Source organism: Triturus cristatus, chromosome 7 (assembly GCF_964204655.1).
Source record: "Triturus cristatus chromosome 7, aTriCri1.1, whole genome shotgun sequence".
Taxonomy (NCBI): Eukaryota; Metazoa; Chordata; class Amphibia; order Caudata; family Salamandridae; genus Triturus; species Triturus cristatus.
The window spans coordinates 1,773,029,633-1,773,054,184 of NC_140590.1; the positions used below are offsets into that span (position 1 = coordinate 1,773,029,633).

A 24,552-nucleotide genomic window follows, 5' to 3' on the forward strand; every position below is an offset into this window, starting at 1 on the left:
ATCTTAATCCCACATATGACGGACACTGAAGTTAAGGCAAAGGATCAGGGGAGGAGGCTAAACTGGTCCAAGGTAATTCCGGAGGAGTTCTTCAAATCAATCAGGCTCGAGGCGGCCTTGGATCTGGAAATCTGTGGTGACCAACACTCCACGGGGAAGAAAGTAATTTCCTCGTTTGAAGTTATCTGCTCCATAGTGGCTAAGGACTTAACCAGTAAGAGTAGACCAGCCTCCAGGAATGTAGTTTCTGGCTGGTTTGATCATAATTGTACCAAAGCTCATAATAATCTCAAACAAGCGCTTCAGGTTTGCCCGAGGAATAAAATCCTGGTGTCGCAGTTAAGAAGCGACTACAAAAAAGCATTGCTGGTCCGGAAAAAAGAAATTAAACAAAATGCCTGGGCCGATCTTATGGATAAAGCAACCTTAAAAGATAGTGCGAAATTTTGGTCAATTATCAATACCCCTCTTTTTTCCAACATTAAAAATGGTGTGTTGGAAACTAATATAGCAGAGGAGGACTGGTTGAGTCATTTTAAAAATATATATGGTAGCCACCTTGACTTAGAAACCTTTGCTGGGCTAGCCTCGGGTTCCACTATCACACCAGTCAGGTTTTGCATAGGAGAGGTTATTAAAGCGATTGAAGACTCTGCAGGAAGTAAGGCTCCTGGCCCTGACGGAGTCCCCACCGATTTGTACAAGGCCAATCCGGTGTTTTGGGCCAATATACTAACTAACGTATTTAACACCTCGGCTAGTGTGGGTTTTCCTAAATCCTGGTCTCGTTCCATTATAATACCGGTGTTCAAGAAAGGCCAAAGGGCTGACCCTAGATGCTACAGGCCCATATCCCTGATAGACTCCTCCATAAAAATCCTGGGGAAGGTTATACTTGCTAGGATAATGAAGTGGGCCTCGGATAATAACATCTTGTCAGACGCACAATATGGTTTTAGAGCCGGCCGGAGCACGGAGGATCAATGTTTGAACATCCTATTAATAACAGCTAAATACACTAGGTCGGCCGGGGGCTCCATTTATCTGGGTTTTATGGATTTGTCCACGGCCTTTGATCTTGTAAATAGGTCAAAGCTGTGGACAATGCTCCTGGAGAAGGGACTTGACCCTCCACTTGTGTATTTTCTTTCAGAGCTCCACAAAGATCTGAACGCATCGATACGGATGTCGACCGATGGGAAGTGTACGTCCAGCTTTAAGTCCAGCAGAGGGGTACGACAGGGATGCATATTAGCTCCCATGTTGTTCACCCTATACATAAATGCCTTGGAGCAAAACCTGCTGGCAGCAACGCAGGACATTCCGCGTATGGGAGATACCCCGATTCCCGTCCTCCTATACGCGGATGATGCTGTCCTGCTGGCCAGGACCCCCCTGGCACTGCAAAGACTGTTGGACTCATTTGGGGACTTTATGCATAACCTGGACTTGGTGGTTAAGAACGGCAAATCACATGTTATGTCGTTAGGGCAAGCAAAAAATAAAGTAAAGCCTTTTTTCTGCAGGGGAGCTGAAATCTCAAGAGTGAAGGTATTCACTTACTTGGGAGTAGTCTTTGATGATAAAGGCTCATGGACCCCTCAGCTGTCAATAAAGGTAAACTCCGCGAGAAATTCATCTGCGGCAGTACTTGGGTTTGCAAAGAGGCTGGGAGGAAAGCCGACAGAGGCAATACTAACAATCTATAAAGCTAAAACTATTTCCATTGTAAGGTTTGGGGCGTCAATCTGGGGCTACATTAAACACGAAGTGATCCAAACGGAGGAAAATAAATGTTTGCGCTCTCTTCTTGGCCTCCCTCAATCAACCGCTTCTTACTCAGTCCATTTGGAACTCAGGATTGGTTACATAGCAGATATGATCAAATTAGCCCCTCTGCTGCTATGGATTAAAATATGGCTAAACCCGAATCTTACTTTAAATCGTAAAATCATAAAGGACTGTACTCGACTTGACAACATGAATAAAATTAAATGGTTGTCTAATATAGAGTCGTTATCTGCCTACATTGGGAGACCTGAAATCTTTTTTAACCCAGAAACTTTATGTAAGGCAGATCTTGAGTGGGTAAAATCTAATTTTAAGAAACTAAGGGAGGCCGAGCGTGAAGAAGATGAACTTCGTAAACCCTCTGTCAGGGGACATGTCCTGGTATCCCAGTCTTCAGGGTTGTCATTATACCTTACAATAGTTTCCAATCCTCTTCATAGATGGCTGTTGACCAAACTGCGGTTCAACCAAATACATATAGTACTATGGGATGTGGCTGGTTGGAATAGATTAGAAGATGTTGCCCCGTGCAAGTGTGACGACTTTTCTCCGCAAGACACTACGCACTTTATGCTCTTTTGCCCATTTTTTAAACACGCCAGGAAAAAGTATATTATTCCTTTGTTAAAAAGTAGGAATTTTACACAGTATAAGCCTGCTTTATTGTTTTTAAGCCTGCTTGAGTGTCCATTAATTATGTTTTGTGTTGCCAGCTTTTTAGCAGCAGCTGTTAGAGAAAGGAGGGTTAGATTAAAATTACTACAAGATGTGGACCCCATCTAACATTAGGAAACTGAACCTGCACTAAGTAATTAAGTTGATTATGGTCGACAATGAAATTTTAATTGGAATGTTTTTATTTATATTTGTGATTTGTAAGATTTTATATATATACTTGTCTAGCATACTTTTATGATTTTTACTAATCGAATAAAGTGGTTTTGACTTGACTTGACTTGACACTGACCTTGTTGCTCTTTGCTGTGTTCAAGTATTCCCTGTGCAGCTTCTCATGGACATACTCTGCATATGTGCCTTGCTCTTATCTACTCATGGTGCATATCTGTGCAATATGTAAATAAAGACAGTTGGTCCTGTTGTCTGTTTTGTCAGTGTCCTTACTGAATAAAGTTATTTTGCTGTGTGTATATGGTTTACTGTGCCACATGGTCTGTGTGCCATTTCAACATAGCCAATGTCTTGGCTCACTTACTCTATTTTTTACAGGGGTGACATGGACTTCAGTTCTTCCTGACCCAGATACTTGTGGGGGCAATGATGTCAACTTTAAATGGAGGGCAGTTGTCATTTTCTTAATTTGTTCATGTTGGCTATGTTAAACACATGTGAGGTTGGGGGGCACTGCCAGCACAGAGTGGGATTCTATCCAGAGTATTGCAGGCAGGCTGGCCAGGGTCATCATGTATGTGTATTCTTCCTTTATGTGTGCCCAGTAGTGTATGTGTGTGGTAATCTTGTGATGGCCTGTCATCAAAGTCCCATGGCTTCCTTTCAATGTGTGCTCTTGGGTGGTCAAGAAGTGTGCAGTGTAAAGGGGGTGAGTTTGTCGGTATTGTAGATGTGTGCATGCCCCTGCATTGTTAACTACACACATGTGTCACCCAGGAGTTGTATGCCTCTTGTTTGGATTGTTCAGCCCTGTGGATGTGGTTGTCTGCACATGTGTGAGCTGTCTGTTGTGCCAGCGCCCGCTATCCTAATAGGCCCCTAAGTGTTCATTGGAGCCTGAACAGCAGATCCGGGCCAACCTTCATAAACTGAAATTTAGATTTTGAGAAAAAAATAAACTAATAATCCCGACACCGTGGGAGTTTCCTCCCAGGGAGTGGTGATCATTTTTCTTTTTTTCTGTCTGTTACTGCAATATTTTTGTTGGTGGTGAGAAACAGAAAGAAATTATATCAGACAAAGGGTTTGATGAACATATAACTACAACCACATTTATGACTTAGTACCCTGTTTGCCAAGTTCTAAATCGGACACATAGCGTAGTTATTCAGATTTGTAAGTTGAGACTGTACACATTTTGTTTTGGTCATGTAATATTACAGCTGGCTAATACAGATTTGCTTTACCTATTAGAGGCTGTGTGAACAAGTTCAAAAACTAATTAGTTAATTTCTTTTGGTTCAATTTATGCATCTAAGTATTTATTTGTCCTCCCCAAAACACATGTTTTATCCAAAAGTTTAGGTGAAAAGCAGTGTATGTTAGAAGAATGTCTGAAGTAATTAAACATTCCAGTAAATAAGGTTTTGCAGCAGTACTCAAGACAAATGTTTCTCCTTAGCAACAGTTCATGATTGCACCTGTAAGAGGTTTGAGTCTTGGATTTACAAATATTTGTGCAGCAGGAAAAACGTACCTGACTGATACAATGTACCACACTCAGAAAATGACCAATCGAAAATCGTGTGCTAAGAGGAGGTGTGCTCTCTTAAACTATTATGCCAGAACATGATGACTATTTGTATACTCTGTCAGTAAATAAATGAAACCTAACGTGTACTCAACCTTCCAGTAGCTTGGCATGCAGCAGTCAGGCTTAACATAGAGTCAATGTGTAAAGTATTAATGCAATACTCCAAATGTTAATAAAGTGAAAACACAACACAAGAAAAATTCCATATAAATTTAGAAAAATATATTCAATTCAATTCAAATAGACTTTATTCGGATTTCAAAAAATCATCCATAAAAGCACAAGATCCAAGTTAAAATACACAGTTTGATATTTCAATTCCGGGCCACTATTTATGATAGGTAACAAAAAATATGACTTACAAAAACAACAAATAAAAAACAAATATACTTTCTTACTAAACTATGCATATACATACAAAATATAAAAAATATGCTGAGATGTAACCTCTGGTTTTATAGGAGCAAGGCAGACATATTGCATTATGTTTATACATATTAGGCCTTAAAGTGCAAAATGCATATGTAAACTAGTATAGTACGTTAAGTTTGTGCAAATTAGGCTTCAAAGTGCAAAAATGCATATGTAAACAGATGCAAAGCATTAAATGTGTGTAAATTAGGTTTTGATGTGCAAGATACAAAATAAAATTACTCGATTTTCAAAGACCTGCGTGAACGTACAATTGCATTGAGGAAGCCAGTAACTCTAAAAATTAATTCATCTGATTCAAGCATTAAAAAGTGTCTAAAAGCATGATTGTGATCAGTCAGATTGTATTTCCTGCAATAAGGGATTAGGTAATACTTTGTATATTTCCTGTAAAACCCGCAGCCAAAAATAAAATGGAGCATACTCTGAGTACCACCAAGGTCACAAGGGCAGTTTAATTTTGACAGATTTTTAGTGTAGCCCAGTGGGAAGCAGATAAGATTTACAATGCTCCTGTCCCTGAATCTAAATAATAAGATCCTGTTCCACCTGCCCATTTTTTTTCGTAAATAGGGCTGGGGTAACATCAGAGATTCAGTATGTAATTCCCGGATCATTAAGTAATTTATTGTGGATTGTTTCAGTGAGTCCACTCTTTCCCTCTCATTATGGAAATGTTGGTAGAGTGCCCTTCTCACTAAATTTTTATGGGAGCAGTCAATCTGGTCGGGGTTTGAGAATAGATGACCATAATTGATGCTCACAAGGCTCCTTTCTACCGCATTTATCCATGGGATTAGACTCGAATTCTCACTTTGCAGGCAATCCATAATGATCTCACGGGAAAGGGAGGCTGCTGGGTTTTGCCAAATCCTTAACCAAAATAATGCAGGTCTGGCTCTTATAAAGTCCTCAATGTAGTGCAATTTTAATTCATTGTGGCATACGAAGGTCGGTGCACTAATAACTCCCCCCAGGATCTTCCGGCAAAATCTATTCTCTTCTCTTTGTAATTCTGAGCAATTTGAAAATCCCCAGACTTCTGCTCCATACGTTCCAGTTGGGAGACATTGAGTCCGGTAAACTTGTAATAAGCTTGAAACAACATCGGCCTGACGGGGTTGGTGAAGAGAGGTAACAGAGTTAATAGATTTGGAAAGTTTATTTCTCCCCATTGCAACATGGGGTTGCCATGAGCCGCTATTAGAAAATAACAGACCCAAATAGGGGAAAGTGCAAGTGCTTTTTAGAGTGTTTTGACCTATCGTAATCTTTGAAATTTTATAATTCTTGGGGCCGCAGGTCATAATAAAAGATTTATTAAAATTAGTGCACAAACCTAAATCGGCCATATAGTTAACAAATCCCGAAATTAAAATACGCAGAGCATTCGGGGTGCGGCCCATAAGGACCGCATCATCTGCGTAGAGTAACGCCGGGATGAGTTTCTTGTTAATAATGGGAACATCCTTGGTCAGATTGCATAGAGAATTGGACAGTTCATTAATATATAATATAAAAAGCAGGGGGGCCAAGACGCAGCCCTGTCTCACCCCCTTGCCAATTAAAATATCATTTGAGACCTCGCCTTCATTGTTTATTCGTACGCGGGCTTTCAAATTGCGATGGAGGTTGGCCAAAAAATGGACTAAGGCTTCATCCAAACCATAATTTAAAAGGATGGACCATAAGCGAGAACGGTTTACAAAATCAAATGCTGAGCTTAAGTCCATAAAGCCAAAATATAAAGGGGATTGTTTAGCCCGTGTATACTTGGCCATAAGGAGATTAAGGTTCAGACATTGTTCCACCGTGCCTAGTTTGCTCCTAAAACCCAACTGACAACGGTGGATAATGGAGTTCTCGTCGGCCCAGGAGCTGATTTTATTAAATAAAACCCTTCCGAGGACCTTCAGGGTGTTATCGATCAGTGATATTGGTCGATAACACCCCGGGTCCATCCTATTTCCTTTTTTAAAAATAGGTACAATGGTGCTACTAGACCATGTCGAGGGGATGGACTTCTTGCTCAAGTTATTAAAAAGATTGCAGAGTAAGGGGGCCCAAAAGCAAGTATTCGATTTAATCTGGTCGATGGACAGACCGTCCGGCCCAGGGGCCTTATTACCAGCACTATTGGCAATGGCCTCCTCCACCTCCTCTAGTGTTATCGCTATAGTACCATCGGGGAAAATATCCTCAGTTGGGTCTCCGACTGCAGCATAAAGCTTTGAAAAGTAAGTGACCCATAGGTCACCTGTGATGTTGCAGTTTATCGGGGTAATGTTGCTGCCCAGGGCTCTTAGATTCTTTACTTCTCTCCAGAACCCTGTCGAGTCTTTTAGGGCAGCAGTTTTTGTCAGATTGTCCCAATGACTTATTAATAGCTCCTCAGATCTTGCTTTTAATGCATGCTTATATCTGAGGCGTAATGATCTGACAAGGGGCACATCTCGAGGTTTGGCTTCCAAGGCCTTTCTAAGTTCTCTATTAGCCCTCGAGCAGTTAGTGTCAAACCATCTATGGTTGCTTATGTTCTGTTCCTTCAGAGGTTTGGAAATTGCCCTTTTTATAGCTGCGCATAAATCACAAAAGGACTTAATTATATCGGGGCCATCGAGTGTTAGGCAATTAGAGATCAATAGAGGGTTATTCCTAATCACGTTAGCTAAAATCTCTTTGTTGTCGATCCCTCTCCATACGATCCTGAGCCTATCTGTAGATACAGTAATGTTTGAGGCTCCAACCTCGTGCGGGCCTATGGGTCTTTTGATGGATTTAAGGTAGATTACAATTGGCAGATGGTCACTATATGGACTACTGACAACCTCAGAATTAAATAACACTCCACTAAGGAGGGAAGAGGTGAACATATAGTCAATAGTTGTAGAACAACCACGGCCAATGTAAGTGGGAACCGGTGCATTTTCCTTAGGGATTCCACTATAACCCATTACATCATCCAAATCCCTACTATAAAGTAAGTCCAATAATTCAGAGCCTCGTCTGCAGGGTGGGGATGTGGGATGAATGTGAGCATTAAAATCTCCACCTACGCAAATACCATCAAATCGGCCATACTTTTCTCCATCCGCAATTTCATCAATAAAATTAAACAATTCTAAAAATGTGGGGTTAGGATGTTTAACGAAATCATTATTATAAAAGTTTATAAAACAAATCTTTAACCTTGCAACATATTTTACAGCTATCAAATATTTACTAACCACATTTAGTGGTTCGATTTTCACATCCTTGGAAATTTTTGCCCAGATAGATAGACCGCCACTGGGGCGCCCCATGGCAGGGCGTGGTACAGTAAGATTATGACAGAAAAAGCCCTCCAGTAGTTGAGCACGTGTACTCCATGTTTCCTGCAACATTACCACATCAAAATCACTTATCCATGTGACCCATTCTTTAATTTTCATCTTGCCTGTAAGCCCAGCAATATTCCAGCTAATGACACTTAAAGTATCAGCCGGTAGAGCATTGACAGAAAAAAGGGGGGCTACAGGATGGTCGGGGCATTCTGCATGTGGGGGTACTAATCTACCTGGGCATAATTTTGGGATACAAATAGGATTTGCCATTTCCAGTGGGGCTGTGCTAATGGCCTCATCCGGTATAATGAGAGATGTTGGTGATGGTCAATCTAGACTTCCCAAATCAGATAGGGCGGAAAATCTATTAGATAGAGGAAAGGTTGTAGAAACTATTTGGGGTAGTCTATGGGGGGGCCTATAAAAATAACCCAATGGGAGAAGGGTTATATTTTTAAATAGTAAATAAAACAAGACCAAAACAACAAAAATCCAATCCAAACAACAGATATGCAAGTTTTAGGATGTCACTGAAAATAGTACGCAAAAAGCACAAAGCACCAACTGTGGGATCTACTTGCAATAGACTGGGACAGAGTCACAAGGTCAGACCAACCATGATGAAGCATTGACCGGCCTCAGATACCCAGCGATTCCCACTGAAAAAGAGCATCTAAAATCCTGGTTGCAGAGTGTTGTGAGGTCCTGCATCGAGGATTCAGTGCATAGCTGAGGCAATGCATTTGTTCTGAGGAGCTGCAAACCTGCCATACAAGTCCTGCTTCATGTTTGAGGGTTCCATCAATGAGGGCTTGTGATGTGAAGACTGGCATCAACGATGAGTGCCACGGTTGAGGCGATGTATTGATTCCAAAGAGCAGCGTGAAGCTGCGTCATTGTCGAGGTTGCCGTCGACAGTATATTTGCAAGGGCCTGCTTTGGGGAAGCTTTACCCAGTGATGGTTCCAATGTGGGTTGCGGTGTCAATGCAGAGACCTTGTGTTGAGAGGCTGCAGGTCAGTAAAGCAAGGCAACAGTACTTCAGAGCAGCAGTCCAGCAGAGTAGCAGTACTTTCAGCAGCATAGCAGTCCTTCTACCTGGCATGGTATCCACAGGTCCAAAAGTGTACTAAATAATTGATGTCTGAGGTCCAATATTTATACCTGGACTTTTCCTTGAATTGGAGAAGTCTCTAGAAGTTTCCCTTAATGGTACACAGCCTTCCAGGCTTTTTTTGCCCTGGCTTCAAACTAACTGCAGGGGTTTATGGGGGATATGCAGTCCTCTATGTGGAGGCAGGTCACAGCCTCTTCAAAAGTAAGTAAGGCTCCACCCTCCCATCCAGCCAGTGATGTCCCTTCCAGGCACACCTAAGCTCTCTATTGTGTGGAGCTGTCTAAGAGGAATACAAAACCCAACTGTCAGCTACACCCACTCATGTGACCCAGAGACTGTCAATAAGGGCCATATTTATGACTTTAGTGGTGGAAGGCAGTGCAGGAAGTCATCTTGCTACACGGCCCTACATCACATGACTGTGCAGGAATGCACCGTATTTGTCCAATATGTGACATTCCTGTTCTTTTCCCTTGTACTGGTGCAGTTATATAGACTAGCACTATGCAGGCACCCTTGAATCTTGGTGCCTGGGTTTCTGTGTTGTAGGGAGGATTTATTTTGTGCAGGAAGTGTCACCTTTCTGCACAAAAACATTCATTAGAGGCTTTTTACTCTTTCAATGTGTACTGCAGAATGCAGCACACATTAAAAGAGGAAGAAATTAGGAGAAATAAACATATTTCTCCTTGTAAGCCTCTGTGTACCTTTTTGGCACATTCCCAGTATTACAAGGTCTTGTGAATCTAGGTATGTGTGAACATTTATGGAATGTCTAACCAGTAAGGCAATGCAGCGATTTGTGCTGCATTGCGTTAGTGCATATTTTTGGACCCACTCAAAGCCCTGCAAAATCGCTTTGCATGTCTTCAAACATATGACTTAAAGTATGTGTCACTTTTGCACCATGTGTATTGCAAAACCAACGCAAAACAGGTTATAAAAATGGCTCTCAATGGCTAAGCAGGGAAAATTCCAACTTCCTAAAAGTGGCATTTTCAAAATTGTAATTTGAATTCCGACATCACCATAGAGAGGATTTTTATTTCCAACTGCAAAAACACCTAACATAAACTTCCATTTGGAAATTATCACTTATTAAATGTAATATAGTAACTCCAATATTATTGCATAGGAGAGGAAGGCCTTTTTCACTACTAGAACATGTAAAACTAAAGTACTACTTTTTAAATACAATGTGCCCTGCCATCCTGGCTGTCCGTGGCCTAGCCTAGGGGTGAGTTATATTTATTAAAAAGGGAAGGGTTGGGACTGGCAAAGGTTTATTTTGCCAGGTTGCAAGGCAGTTTAACATTGCGTACACAGACTGAAATTGCAGGCCTGAGACATGTTAAAAGGGCTACTAAAGTGAGTGGCACAATTCCTGCTGCAGCCCCACTAGTAACATTTAATGTCCAGGAAGTGGGCACCAGTAGCATAACTTACCAGGGACCTACAAGTAAATGTAATGTGCCAATTGGGTATAAGTCAATCCTACCAAGTTTAAAGGAGAGAGCACAAGCACTTTAGCACTGGTTAGCAGTGGTAAAGTACACAGAATCCTAACGCTAGCAAAGCAGTAAGTAAAAAGGGCTGTAAAAACATTGTTTACTTTGTGTTCCTGTCTCTGTTTTCATGACTCCTTAGAACAATAGTAGGAGGGGCAAGGGGTACCAAAGGTAAAGGCTACCCTCAGAAAATCCTTCTTAATGTCCATGAGAGTATATATTTTTCTTACTTTTGTTCATTTATGTGCAATCTTATAAAATTACACTCTAAAACATGCGAATATTCCTAATATTGTAAAGATAAGTCAATTTAAATTATTGATTGTAGGGTAGCAAGGCAGGAGGCTTGGAGAGCAGAGGCTCAGTGGGTAACTACCCAGGGAGCCCATCTCCCAACGGGCCCTGTGGCAAGACGGGCCAGTCTGGCGATGACTGTGTAATAATAAAAAACAAATCTCATCTTTATAATTTAATTTCACACATTGCACTCCAGGACACAGTAAAAAATCTGCCTCACTGACTCTTAGGCTGTGAGGGTTTACAGTTCATGGTTGGACAGGGCTTGTGCGCTATCCTTCAGCTAAGTGCGCATGCCCAGGAGCAATGACGAGCTGCACTTGCTGGTGCAGAGAGTCCTGTGTGGCTTATCAGAGACCCTGACAGGGCTGTAGGAACAGGGGGCCTTACAAAGCCAGACAGCTGAAGGAGGAGGAACAGCTTGCCCTGGATTTGACCTCTCAGGGTGAGCAACAATAGACAATCTGCATGAAAATTAAGGTACCTCAGCAGTGCCTCTGTTGAGTTGTTTCAAGTGCATGTCTCAGGCCTCTAACGCAAACTAGAGAAACAGATTGGGCGATTCCACAGGCTGATAGAAAGATTCTTTGTATCAAACATACCAACATTTCACAGCGGGCAAGTGCAAGAATTAAAGAAAATAGTTGGAATTATGCATTGTCCCCACTGACATATTGAAGCAGAGGCAATCTGCCTGAATCAGGTCTCTTGGTATGATGGTGACAGACAATCAGCATTTCATTTTTGGCCCTTTAATAACAGAGCAAACATAACCAGAGTTCTAACCTCTGTTTTTGTTTGTGTTATGTAAAAACTACCAAAAATGTTATGTCGAGGCCTGTCACATGCTCTAAACTCCTCATCCAAAAATTATGGACAACGCCTTCCCTTTGATGTTAGAGGTAATTCTTGGAGTGGGACATTGGAAGGCGCATGACAGGCATCAACATTTTATTTTCCCAGTTTACACAACTCCAAATGCAGTAATCCAGAGGTTGGATACCAGCTTTGAAATCAGTAGTCTCCCGCCTGAATCGGGAGGGTTGGCATGTATGCTCTATGTATGTAACCTGCCAGTGTCTCTCAAATGTGAGGAATAGAAATGGCAAGGAGTGAGACTGGCTTCATCTTGCATTCAGATTATGACGTTTTCTGTAAATTGTAGTGTGGGTACATTTGAATTTCCTTCACTTATGCACCATAGCAGAAAAGAAGCCACTAAACAACTTCCCTGAGTCAGATACATTGCAAAGATCTATACAACAAAATAATTGTTTCAAAGGCAAGTTTAGTCTCAGCCTCAGGCCAGAGCCCTGAATTCCTTTTATGTTATATCTTGGAGCTCCAATGTCATTTTAGCAACAGTAAAAATCAACCACATTGTCACAATAACACTGATTAATGTTCTAATTTATTTACCTCAGAATTGTTGCCTGCAGACTGTATAGCTGCTGCCAGTGGGCTCCTTCATGTGTAACACCGGCTTATCCATTATAACTTTGCATTTTATTTCCCCCAAAAAATATTCCTGCAAGCATCACAACATTAAAGGGACCGTTCTGATTAAGTCAAGGACTGTGATAAAATCTTAAATATATCATGATGCTCCTTGGCAGGATTGAGCACCTGCCCATTCACCACTGCCAGCAGTTCATGCATGCTTTGTGAGGGAGCCTTGAAGTGCTGATCACCTCCTGTCCTGCATCTAGGTAGACATCCTCTGCTGCTGCAGATTCTGCCCCTTACTGTGGGTGAGTTTTGCACAGCTGTTGCACACTCTGTATATTTTGTGAAGGTGAGTTTCATTGCAGCTTGCTCTCTAGAGGTGCGCAAGACACTTAAAGCTTGAATCAAGCTCCTGCCAGAATCCTGGCACCAGCTCAGCTCAAGGTCTCTGAAGGCCCTCAAGTCCAACATGAGCTGTTTTCATATGACAGACCTTGTGAACCAAGAACTGAAAGCAAAGCATTAACTGTTGATGTAAAATAAGAGACAGAATAATATACCCCGCCAGGGGCTGGACTGCACACTTTACAACCAACTATAGTGATCAATCTCGGCTGCTATGCTTGCCAATTATGTGATCGTGGGGAAATATTCTATTTCACTGAGCCTCTTTTTCCTTCATCTTCACATTTGAGAGCACCATCAGATATGTGAGTGCAGGATGTGCCCTGATCAAAAAACAAATGTGCTCGATTTATTATACTACAATGTTGATCAATTTATGATAAGAATTTGGGCAGCTTTTAGGGTACGCTTAACAACTGACTTGCCTTTTAGCTTACTAGCCATCCCAGCCAGGGTGGGGGAAGGTTGGGCAGAAATGTTTCCAAGGTCATGCTTAAAAACTTTGGGCCTGATCTAGAGTTTGGAGGATGGGGTTACTCCATCACAAATGTGATGAATATACCATCTGTCACATTATGATCCCATTATATCCTAAGGGAATCGCAATATGGCGGGCGGGATATCCGTCACGTTCGTCACAGAGTAACTGGTTCCTCAAACTCTAAACCAGGCCCGTTGTTGTGGAATGAGGCGAAATGTGAAAGATATTTCAATTGAGCAATGATTGAAGGGTGATAGCTCTTTAAGTCAGTGAATGACGGGGTGACCCAAAGCCTCCTCTCTGTGTACTTGCTCTTAACATGAGGTCTTAGCTTTTCCAGCACTAAACATTGGTCAGGAACAGCTAATTTAAAAGCTGTCAGCCCTTACAGTAATACATGGGGTCAAAGGCATCATCTAATTTGCAACAACTTAGAACTTTTATTATTATTTTTTGCTTGTATTGATTGTATCTTTTAGACAAGTTTCGAATAGATATAGCTGAAATTTGCAACATAAATAAGTAATAAAATATGAATTAGCAATAAATATCATGCAGCCAAATCATTGCCCCGTGAAAAATAAAAAAAAGAACACACCAGGGGTGGCTTACTTGTCACCTATTTTGTGTCACAAATAAATAGTTTTTTTACGCATAGTAAATAAATGAACTGTGACCTTAAAACATCCACAGACATTTTTCTCCCAAAATAGTGTGTGTTTTGGCCATTACTTTCCTTCTTTCTTTATTTGCAGATATTCTTGATATGCAAACTCTGGAAAACCGCATTCGAAGACACATGAAAGGAGAAAATCAAACCTTTGCATCTGAGTTCACCCTTTTGGGTTTCTATGATTTTCCACATCTTATAGTTCCACTTTTTCTGACCTTTTTACTGAATTACTTCCTGGTACTTGTGGGGAACCTTCTTATCATGGTGATTATCTATTCCAACAAACAACTGCACACACCAATGTATTTTTTCCTTACAAACCTAGCCTTTCTGGATATCTGTTACACAACAATAATTTTTCCAAATATGCTGGCTCACTTCTTTCAGGAGGTAACACACATTTCTCTAAGTGGATGCTTTCTGCAGATGTTTCTTTTCAGTTACATGGTGTCTACGGAATTCTTCCTTCTTACAGCCATGGCTTATGATCGATATGTGGCCATTTGCAATCCTTTACGGTACGTGACCACCATGAATGATGTAGTATGCATGAAGCTGGCTGCCATATGTTGGCTATTTACTTTTATTGACCCAATACCACACATTGTACTAGCATCTAGGCTCTCATTCTGTGGGTCTCACACAATCAACCACTTCTTCTGTGATGTGGCAGCTGTAATGAAGCTTTCATGTAGCAGCACTAGTGCTCTTGAGTTATCAATCTACATTGTGGGTATTCTAGTTGGAGTTGCACCATTTGCGTTAACTATCTCATCTTACATCAACATCATCTCAACAATCCTGAAAATCCGGTCTACAGAGGGGAGACGCAAGGCCTTTTCCACCTGTGCCTCTCACCTCACTGTACTTATATTATTCTATGGAGTTATCTGTTCTACATACATGAGAGCAGCATCAACATCTTCAGTAAAATACAACAAAGTATTCTCTTTGTTATATGCTGCTATAACTCCACTATGTAATCTCATTATATACTGCCTAAAAAATAAAGAGTTTAAAAACACCCTGAGGCAGAGAAAGAATACAAAATAGCATTTAAGAAACAAAATGACAGATTTTTTAAACTTTCAAAGAATGTTTTGCAGGAATACATGTTATTTATAACTGAGGGTGTATCCCAGCATTTGGTAGATTCTAGCATTGATGTTTCTAGTACCATGTGCACCTTTTCAGTTTTATTCCAAAGTTGATATTATGATTTTAGAAATCAGAGAGGTTGTAGCGTAGCTCACAGCAGTAATAGACAGATTTAATGTAGGCTGGGATGCAAGAAGAGGAACTGCTGACTTTGTGACTGGTTGAGCTGTTGTGCACCCTCCACTCATTCAGATAATTCACTGTTAGATTCCACGAGCCCTGGGTTTCAGATATAGCCAGGTCTCTGCGGACAAAGGGAATATCAATCTATATTTCACACCACTCTCTATGGCCTTAACATTATTGGAAGATAAGCTTGTGGAAGACAAAATCCCTGGTAGATGACTAGCAGAGAATGGGACGATCCTACCCCAAAGACAGTACATATGCAACAGGCTGTACAATTACATATATGTATATATATATATATATATTTATAGATATATATATATATATATATAAAAATATATATATATATATATTCGCTCCACCATCTCCGGTAACGAACCAAGGGCTGTCACGGGCGGTCCGAGTCAGGATACCGGAACTCCTCGTATAAACTCCTCACTGTCCCCTTCAAACCAAGGAAACACTCAGACACTCCGTAGAAAGCAAATTCTTTAATCCAGCAAGCAGAACGACGCGTTTCACCTTTACGGCTTTATCACGCTCGTAAAGTCAACACTACACCATGTTTAAATACACCATGAAAGTAAGTTAACCATAAAAATTGAAAACGGACTTCTCATACACGTGTAGCTCAATCCAAGTGCTAATGCAGCGGCCATTTTACAATGTTGTTTATACATGGAAATGCCAGTACGTTAATCCCCAAATCCATATATATATATATATATAATTTTTTGTCCAGTATAAGTAAATACGCGCTCTCAGAAGTCCATATCAGGATATTTTATCAGGATATTTATTCAAGGTTCAGGTTACGCGTTTCGGAAGCAAAACTTCCTTGATCACACCAAGAACCGAGTGCGAAAACAAACATTACATAGTCACAGTACTAGTCATAGACATAGAGAGAGGACAGCGTTTTTGCCGTGTACATACATAGTGGAAAATGTCGGCCATCTTGTAGTATCAAACGGTGTATGGCATTACGTATACACATAAATAAGCATTAAACAATATATAAATTTTACATAATACAATATTAATATCATAATGCAACAGAAAATAGAAAAAAGGGTAAAGTTCTATAATCCTCAGGGTTCATAAAAAGCCAATCTCTACTATTTTGTGATAAGGAAAAGGCTGAATTGCTCTAACCAAGTGGTCCTATAGATGGTAAATTAACAACAATGCGCCCTTTACAGATCCGATACTACATTTCACTCTATACGGAGAAATGTGCACAAGATGGGTAGCGTTTATCCGTACTAGCCCCAACAACGCCAATGCTGCTCTTAAACCATAAAGCGGTTGCACTAACAGAAAAGTAGCAGAAAGGCAACAGTGTTGTGAATCATTACACACGCCAAGTGGCGTATTGCTGTAAATGTGATACACGCTGTGAAAGGTTTTGCGTGAAATTTTAATATAGATTGAGTACTCTCGCCCAGTGGCTTTAAGAAAACCTAAATTATACACTCTACTGTCATAAAACAAACAACACAGAACAGAAAAGTGTCTAAAAGTGAAGTATCTAGAAAAAAGTGAATGGAATCTTATCTATAAATCGGTGATGCTCTCTTAAAAAAAGATGAAGAAAAGGGTAGGTGGCCAGTGAAGTGCCCGCAAGTAGTCGGTGGGCCCCTTCCTTTCCTCCTGTAGAGAAGAGAAAAGTAACCATTTGGATTAAAAGATAAAATTACAATTGACTTATACATGTATAGTATTCTGAAAGTTCACAATAAACATGTCACTTACCATGTCATAAATGATGTAATATGTGACATCATCAGCAGTGGATTGCGGGCGTGCGAGATGTAGTTAGTACAACTAACTATATCGGAGGAATTTCAATGGTTTTGTTCGAGTGAAATGTCCAGCTAACTATAACACCCCTAAAACCTATGATTTTTTCAGTGAATTTCTAAGTTTTTTTAAATGCTAATTTCTAACTATATCAGGCCTGAAACCTATGTTTTTTTCAGTGAATATATATATATATATATAAATATATATATATATACATATATATATATATATATATATATATATATATATATATATATATATATATATTTATCCACAAGAAAGGTGCTCCTATTTTGAGGCGCGACACACAGGTGAGTAGTTAACCTTTTTATTGGCAGACTTAAGGGCCCCAGCATTGCCCCTTGAGCATCAATACAGCATCGCCTTTTGAGTACAGTCTCTTGGCCAAACATATTTCAAGCATTTCCTCGCCCTTGTTCACTGGCATCGGCCTTCTCGAGAGCAGCAGCGAAAATGACCGCGCATCTGCAGCTGACTGAAATATCCCCATCTCAGTGGGCATAGACATCTGTTGCATTATGGTTGTTGTAGCTCAACATCATAATTTATCCCAGTGGGTGCCGCAGCTTTCCTGAATACTGTTTTTAAAAAAAAACACAGTGGGTTGCTCGTTAGAGCAAAGTTAGTGTCCTTACTTTTTGTGTCCAACCGACAGGCCACGCTGTTCTAACAGCTCTTGCCTTTCCTTGCGCTACGGACCTGCTTTGTAAGCAGCGGGGCGCCTCGTGATCCGGTTGGAGCACCAACAAATCCACATGAAAGATGCTCCTATTTTGAGGCGCCACACACAGCGTGAGTATTAACCTTTTTATTAGCAGACTTAAGGGCCCCAGCATTGCCCCTAGAGCATCAATACAGCATCACCTTTTGAGTACAGTCTCTTGGCCAAACATGTTTCGGGCATTTCCTCGCCCTTGTTCACTGGCACCGACCTTCTCGAGAGCAGCAGCGAAAATGACAACGCACCTGCAGCTGATTGAAATATCCCGCCTCAGTGGGCGTAGGCATCTGTTGCATTATGGTTGTTGTAGGTCAACATCATAATTTCTCCCAGTGGGTGCCACCGCTTCCCTGAATACTGTTTTTTTGAAAAACCACAGTGGGTTGCTCGTTAGAGCAAAGTTAGTGTCCTTACTTTTTGTGTCCAACCAACAGGTCACGTTGTTCCAACAGCGCTTTCCTTTCCTTGCACTGTGGACCTGCTTCGTTAGCAACGGGGCACCTCGCGAACCTGGCAGACTGCCAACAAATCCACAAGGAAGGTGCTCCTATTTTGAGGCGCGACACACAGCGTAAGTATTAACCTTTTTATTGGCAGACTTAAGGGCCCCAGCATTTCCCCTTGAGCATCAATACATCATCGCCTTTTGAGTACAGTCTCATGGCCAAACATGTTTTTGTGTATTTCCTGAACCCTTGTTCACTGGCAACATCCTTCTCGAGAGCAGCAGTGAAAAGGACAGCGCACTTTCAGCTATATATATTACCTACTGGCGGTCGACAGTAGGTAGTTATATTAGGACCTCATTTCTATTCAAAAAGCGTTTTTTCTTTTGGCAATATCTTTAGCGCCGTTTGACGAATCTTCGGGAAATTTTCAAAACTAATGGCCCACTCCCGCTAGCTCCTGTCTTGAAAGTTTACGGGTGATTCGTCAAGCCGGGGCAGAGAAAAAAGGAGGGTCCCAAAACACGTTTTCCCGACGTTAATTTCCATTGTAAAAATAGAAACAGACTACAGGCCGAACTGCTGAACGGAATTACACCAAATTTGGGAAAAAGGTAAGTCTTGGTTCAGAAAGCGACCTTTTTTTAAATGGTGTAAATCCGTTCAGTAGTCCCTGAGAAATTGAAAAAAGAAAAATATTGATATCTGAGCACCAAGGAGGAGTCGCGACTCCTCCAGTGCACGAGCTGACTTCAGGAAAGGGGGTGAGGATAGAAACACCCTGACCCCCTAGGCCTGGGACCCCCACGGCCAAAAAAAGCATTTACAAAAAAAAAATCGGTAGATTTCACGAATCCTGCCAAGAAAAATGAAAATAAATTGTGCGTGGGCTTTGCGCTTCCTTATTTGTAAGCCCCCGGGTGGGCCAGGTCCCGGGGGTAATGCCAAAATATATTTGCGGGGGCCCATGGGGGCCCCACAGTCACGGGGACCACCACCCCCCCAGGGCTTCATTCATTGTGTGCGGGGGGAATGCAGCCCCCCGCAGCCCTGGGGACTGCCACATCCCTGGGGCTTCCAATAAAATGTGTGGGGGACTCATTCCCCCCACACTGCCCCAGGGACCGCCACCTCCCCGGGGCATTCTTTATTATGGGTGAGGGCCTCACGGGCTCCCCGAAGCCCCAGGGACTGCCACCTCCTCAGGGCTTAATTTAATTTAAAAAGTGTGGGGGGGCTCCTACCCTCCCACACTTCCCCAGGGACCACCACCTCCCTGGGGCACTGTTTATTGAACTTTGGGAGTCTGTTACGGACCCCCGGCCCCGGGGACCACCACCTTCCTGGGGCTTTAAAAATGCTGGGAGGGGTGCTGCGTGGCCCCCTTCCTGGAGCCCTTGATGGCCATGGGGACCGCCAACCCCCCGTGCCAGCTCCTGCAATATCCCGGTGTGCCCATCCCCGGGACATTGCTGTTTGCTATGGCAGGGCGGGAGCTGTGCAGCGCCCGCCCCCCTGCCTTCACTACTCTGCAAATGCGAACCCTGGCGCGTTGTAAGTTGATGAATTAATTCCCTTTGAATACTGAGGGTCCCTGGGGGCCATCTAGCCCACCAGGTATCAGGACCTCAGGACACAAGTGTACTTTATTGCCCCACCAGCAGTATGCCAAGAGGTGCATTTGCAGAGTGGTGTAAATAGGGGCGTGGCCTTGGACCACCTCTCTGCAACGCAGCTCTGTGGGGCATACTGGAGGCACCTGATGGGCTAGTTGGACCCCAGGGACCCTCAGGATTCAAGGGGACTTAATTCCCCAACCCAGAACGCACCAGGAGGTGCGTCTGCAGAGTGGTGGAGAAAGAGGGCGTGGTCTCTGTCCACCTCTCAGCAATTTCACTGTGTGCAGCTTACTGGAGGTAAGAGGTGGGCTAGTTGGCCCCTAATGGATCCCCAGCAGTGAAGGGGACTTCAATCCCTATCCAAGAGTGCACCAGGGAGCGCGTTTGGACAGTGGTGGGCAAATTAGGCGTGGCCTGCTATAAGAACTTAGCAATCCTGCTGCGTGGGACTTACTGGAGACAATAGTAGGGGTAGTTTGCCCCCAGGGATGTCCTTGGGGGCCAACTATTCCTCTTATTACTTATGTGTTCTCTCCACCACTCTGCAAACACGCCTCCTGGCAGACTACGGGATAAGGGATTAAGTCCAATTTTCTCCTGAGGGACTTTGGGGTCAAGAAGCCCTCCTGATACTTTCTGTAAGTCCTACGCAACGGAATTCATGAGCACTGGTTGGAGGCCCAGCACCCTTTCTCCACCACTCTGCAAACGTGACCACCACTTTAAGAAGCATCCTTCTGCACCTCTGATTTAGAGGTAGTTTTAATCGCCCTGCCCTATTAAGTACTAGGGTGTTACAGAGGAGGTCATGCCAATCGCAGGGGTACCCCAACGCATAGTGTTCCCTAGTGTATGTAGGTGTTTTCACTGTATTCTAAGTGTCTTTTAGCATAGCACTGGCTCTAGGCTTGGTTAGTCAGAGTCAGTTACCACCAGTACCCGTCAGGAAAAAGTTGGGGGCACAGGATGACTTAGCAACAAGGTCTCTTTCTGCTCCTCTGTTGGTTCTTTATGCATATCTCTTGCTTCTTTCTGCACCTTTCTTCCTCTTTCTGCACATGTCCTAACTCTGTAAGTATAGTTAGAAATTAGCATTTTAAAAACCTTTGAAATTCACTGAAAAAAACCAAAGGTTTCAAGGACGTTATAGTTAGAAATTATAATCTCACTAAGTGGGTCATAAAAATTGAGACATTATTACCAGCCATGGTACCACTCCATACTATACTAATCACAACAACTAACCGGATGGCCTGGAAAGATTTGATTATAAAAGTGGGGACAATTATTATTTTAAAGACGAGAACCCTCACTCATCCAGAGTTGACATGCTTCATCATTGGGTTCCCTCTTACACACTGCGTTCGCAAGGTACACAGTGTGGGCTACAACTCTCCCGCAGGAGAGGAGCGAGAGGTGTTTTAATCATCCAATGGTGATGGAAATAACCAGCTGCAGTCTGATCCGTATCCTGTAAAAATAGCGTTAATTCTTTCAATCAGAAATCAATGTACCCACCAAAACAACCAAAACCACCAGTGTGCATACCACCTTTTTACACATGTGACAGAAAATTTAGAAAAAGGTTTGTGTTGTTAACAACATCTTACCAATGCTAGACACCTCGTCTGTCTCCTCCTTCAAAAGGTCCTTACACGTGGATCTCGAGAATCTAGAGGTGTAGTATGTGCACAAATCATAAATTATTACACATAAAAGTATCCTATCTACATATCTATTCCTCCATATTTTCCTCTTGTAACACAGTCGAATGATTAACAAAGGAGTGCTCCAAACATTATATGTGTTATGTTGTTATAAACATGTACGTCATAGGTGTGTCATTTCGCCAATGTAAGTACCATCAATTAACAGCATGATGGTGTTCAATATGGTCCAAAGGATACCACTTCTGACCTATATAGTTTGTATTTCATATGCACGTAAACCAGATCATAGAAGTGTGCCACCCATACAGTATACACAATAAGCACTTATAACGGACCATAGTTTCCACACGTGGCCGCATTGCGATCCACTGTTTATAAAAAGACCCTTACAGGCACATCAATGTTCTCTCATACTTGTGAGATACCCTAATATGTCAACCATAACGATCCTCCATTAACAACGGACTACGAGTGCAGCAAACTCTCATTAGTTGAGCATATACATAGACATCTACTCAGTAACACAACAAATTTCTCTCAGTAACAGAACAATTCCCTTGTGCACTTACTGGATTTCCCGATTCCTCCATTGTCCGTGTTTCGGCCAAAGGGGACGGGATGATTTCGGTGTCCTCCATTTAAAACAACATGTTTGTTGTGTGTAATGCCCCGGTAGTGCAAAGCAACTTCCAGTTTTGCCGCCGGACTACCAAAGTAGATCTAATACTATCTACTATTTCAGATAATAAAGCGTGCCTTTAATGTGATGTTGTTTACACAAGGATATATCTCCTTTACACCCTCGACAGTGATTAAGGGCGGGGGAGGGAAAGAAAGGAGGGAAAACTAGGACACACCTATAACACAACTACCAGAACTACAAAAAGATGGGAATTGTAGTTTCTCATCATGTTGTGCACACACCATGAGGTACGGTATCAATAAAGATCGTTGCTATGGACAATTACAGAAAACTACAAAAAAATGGGAAATGTAGTCTCTAATCATGATGTATCATGGTGCACTTACCATGAGCTACGTTGTGAATAACGCTAAATGGTGCAGGCAAGAATCCTTACATAGAATCTAACATTTAGACCCACAATATGTCAATAGGTGACTCAGTCATGGAATAATTTAAATCTAATCTTTTTTTTTTTTTATATTTCTTTATTGATTTTTATATCATCAAAAAGCCAGGACACAAACATTATATTAAGTATAAGCCAATTAATTATATCATCAGATAGATCAAAACATAACCAATACAGAAACATAACATTCTATTCATAGCCAATTGAAAAGTGGGGACCATAATTTTAGCCCAAGTGCCCTTCTGTTCTTGCCCTTTGTTTTATAAACAGCAGTTTCCAATTGATAAACAGACAATAATTTAGCTCGCCAGTAACTAAAGACGGGTGGTTCAACATCCATCCAGTGCGTAGTAATACAGCAGCGAAAAATTGACATGCATATAAATAAAAGTCTATCCTCCAGATCCGTTCTTAGACAAGTGCTGCTAGTTTGTACACCCAAAATAACAAGTTCTGCAGATATTTGTGTTTGAACACCTAAATAATTTGACAAGAAATTCTCTATGTCTCTAATAAATTGACTTAACTTTGGACACAAAAAAAACATATGTATCGTGTCTGCAGCGATTAAATCACATCGGTTACACTTGTTCACTTTACCTGGTGCCCATCTAGCTAGTTTAGCAGGTGTATAGTATAAGTCATTCATGGACATAAAATGTTGACTACTTAATGATCCATTATATAACATTTTGAAAGAAATTTCTATAACTCTATGCATGTCAAGTCCTTGCACATTGAACTTCTTTTTCCATTCGTCTTCCAGCATCGGTATGTCATCTTGGGAATTAGCCATCAACAATTGATAAATATGGCCGATTCTCGGTCGTTTCCGAAGTGCTTCAATAATTTTAACCTTCTGAAACACATTTTGATTTTCAGAGCAATTTCTATCTAAAAAACTCCGAACCTGTAAAAACTTGAAGAATTCTAACCGAGAAAGGCCGTATTTTTGTTGTAAAAACAAAAAAGACACTATATGTTGACCCTCCATTAGATCGCCCAATTGACTTATACCAGCCCGATACCATCTATGCATAATTGGGTCTTTAAAGATATCTGGTAACAAAGGGCAATTAATTAAAGGTGTATAATAGTTTAAATTAGCAGTAAATCCAATTGTTTTTTTAATTTTCTTCCAAATCTCAAAAACGGTTATAACAATTTTAAATTTGGTTTTTTTATAATAGCTCGGTTCAATAATGCGAACTAAACATTGACGTGCTTCCTGTCCTAGTAGCATCTCATAAATTGAAGGTCTTACTGCCTCATCTAGATAAATTTCATTAAACAATAAAACACCCATATTCTGTAAAAAAATAGACCAATAATATAATTGAAAATTAGGAATTGCCCAACCCCCTCTATCTCTAGGTAAAGTACATTTTTTTAGAGCCCTTCTAGATCTATGATAACTCCAGAGAAACCTGGAACACATTCTTTCAATCCGATTGAATATAGAAATAGAGAATAAGAGAGGGATAGTTCTAAATAAGTACAGAAACTTTGGAAAAATAAGCATTTTCAGAACGTTACTGTGGCCATATAGTGATAGATGAAGATTATCCAATTTCTCTAAGGTTTTGTTAGCAGAGGCAATTACAGTATCAGTGTTTATTTGAACAATTTTGTCGATATCAGCAGTTATTTTTATTCCAAGATATATAGATTCCGCCACAAATTGCATATCTTGTGGGCGCCCAGACTCTGAGTGAAGCAATTGGGTCTTAGCAACATTAAGCTTATATCCAGAGTACCTACCGAAATCCTCCGAAGCTTGTATTAACTTAGGGAGGGCAGACTTAATATCTGAGGTAACAATAGCTATATCGTCTGCATATGCAAAAACCTTATAAGCTATATCATGTATACAGACTGGTTTTATTCCAGCATTATCATCCAAACTACTTAAAAATGGCTCGATATACAAGGCAAATAGCAGAGGCGAGGTAGGACAGCCCTGCCTTGTCCC

The 24,552-nt window shown here is 41.4% G+C and overlaps 1 protein-coding gene across 1 annotated transcript; it reads left to right on the top strand.

Moving 5' to 3' along the window:
• The first annotated feature begins 14,042 nt into the window (after window positions 1–14,042).
• LOC146813058 (olfactory receptor 5V1-like) lies at window positions 14,043–14,969 on the top strand. Its single transcript, XM_085614692.1, has one exon. The coding sequence runs from the start codon at window positions 14,043–14,045 to the stop codon at window positions 14,967–14,969; it is 927 nt and encodes a 308-aa protein (XP_085470818.1).
• Window positions 14,970–24,552: the final 9,583 nt, after the last annotated feature.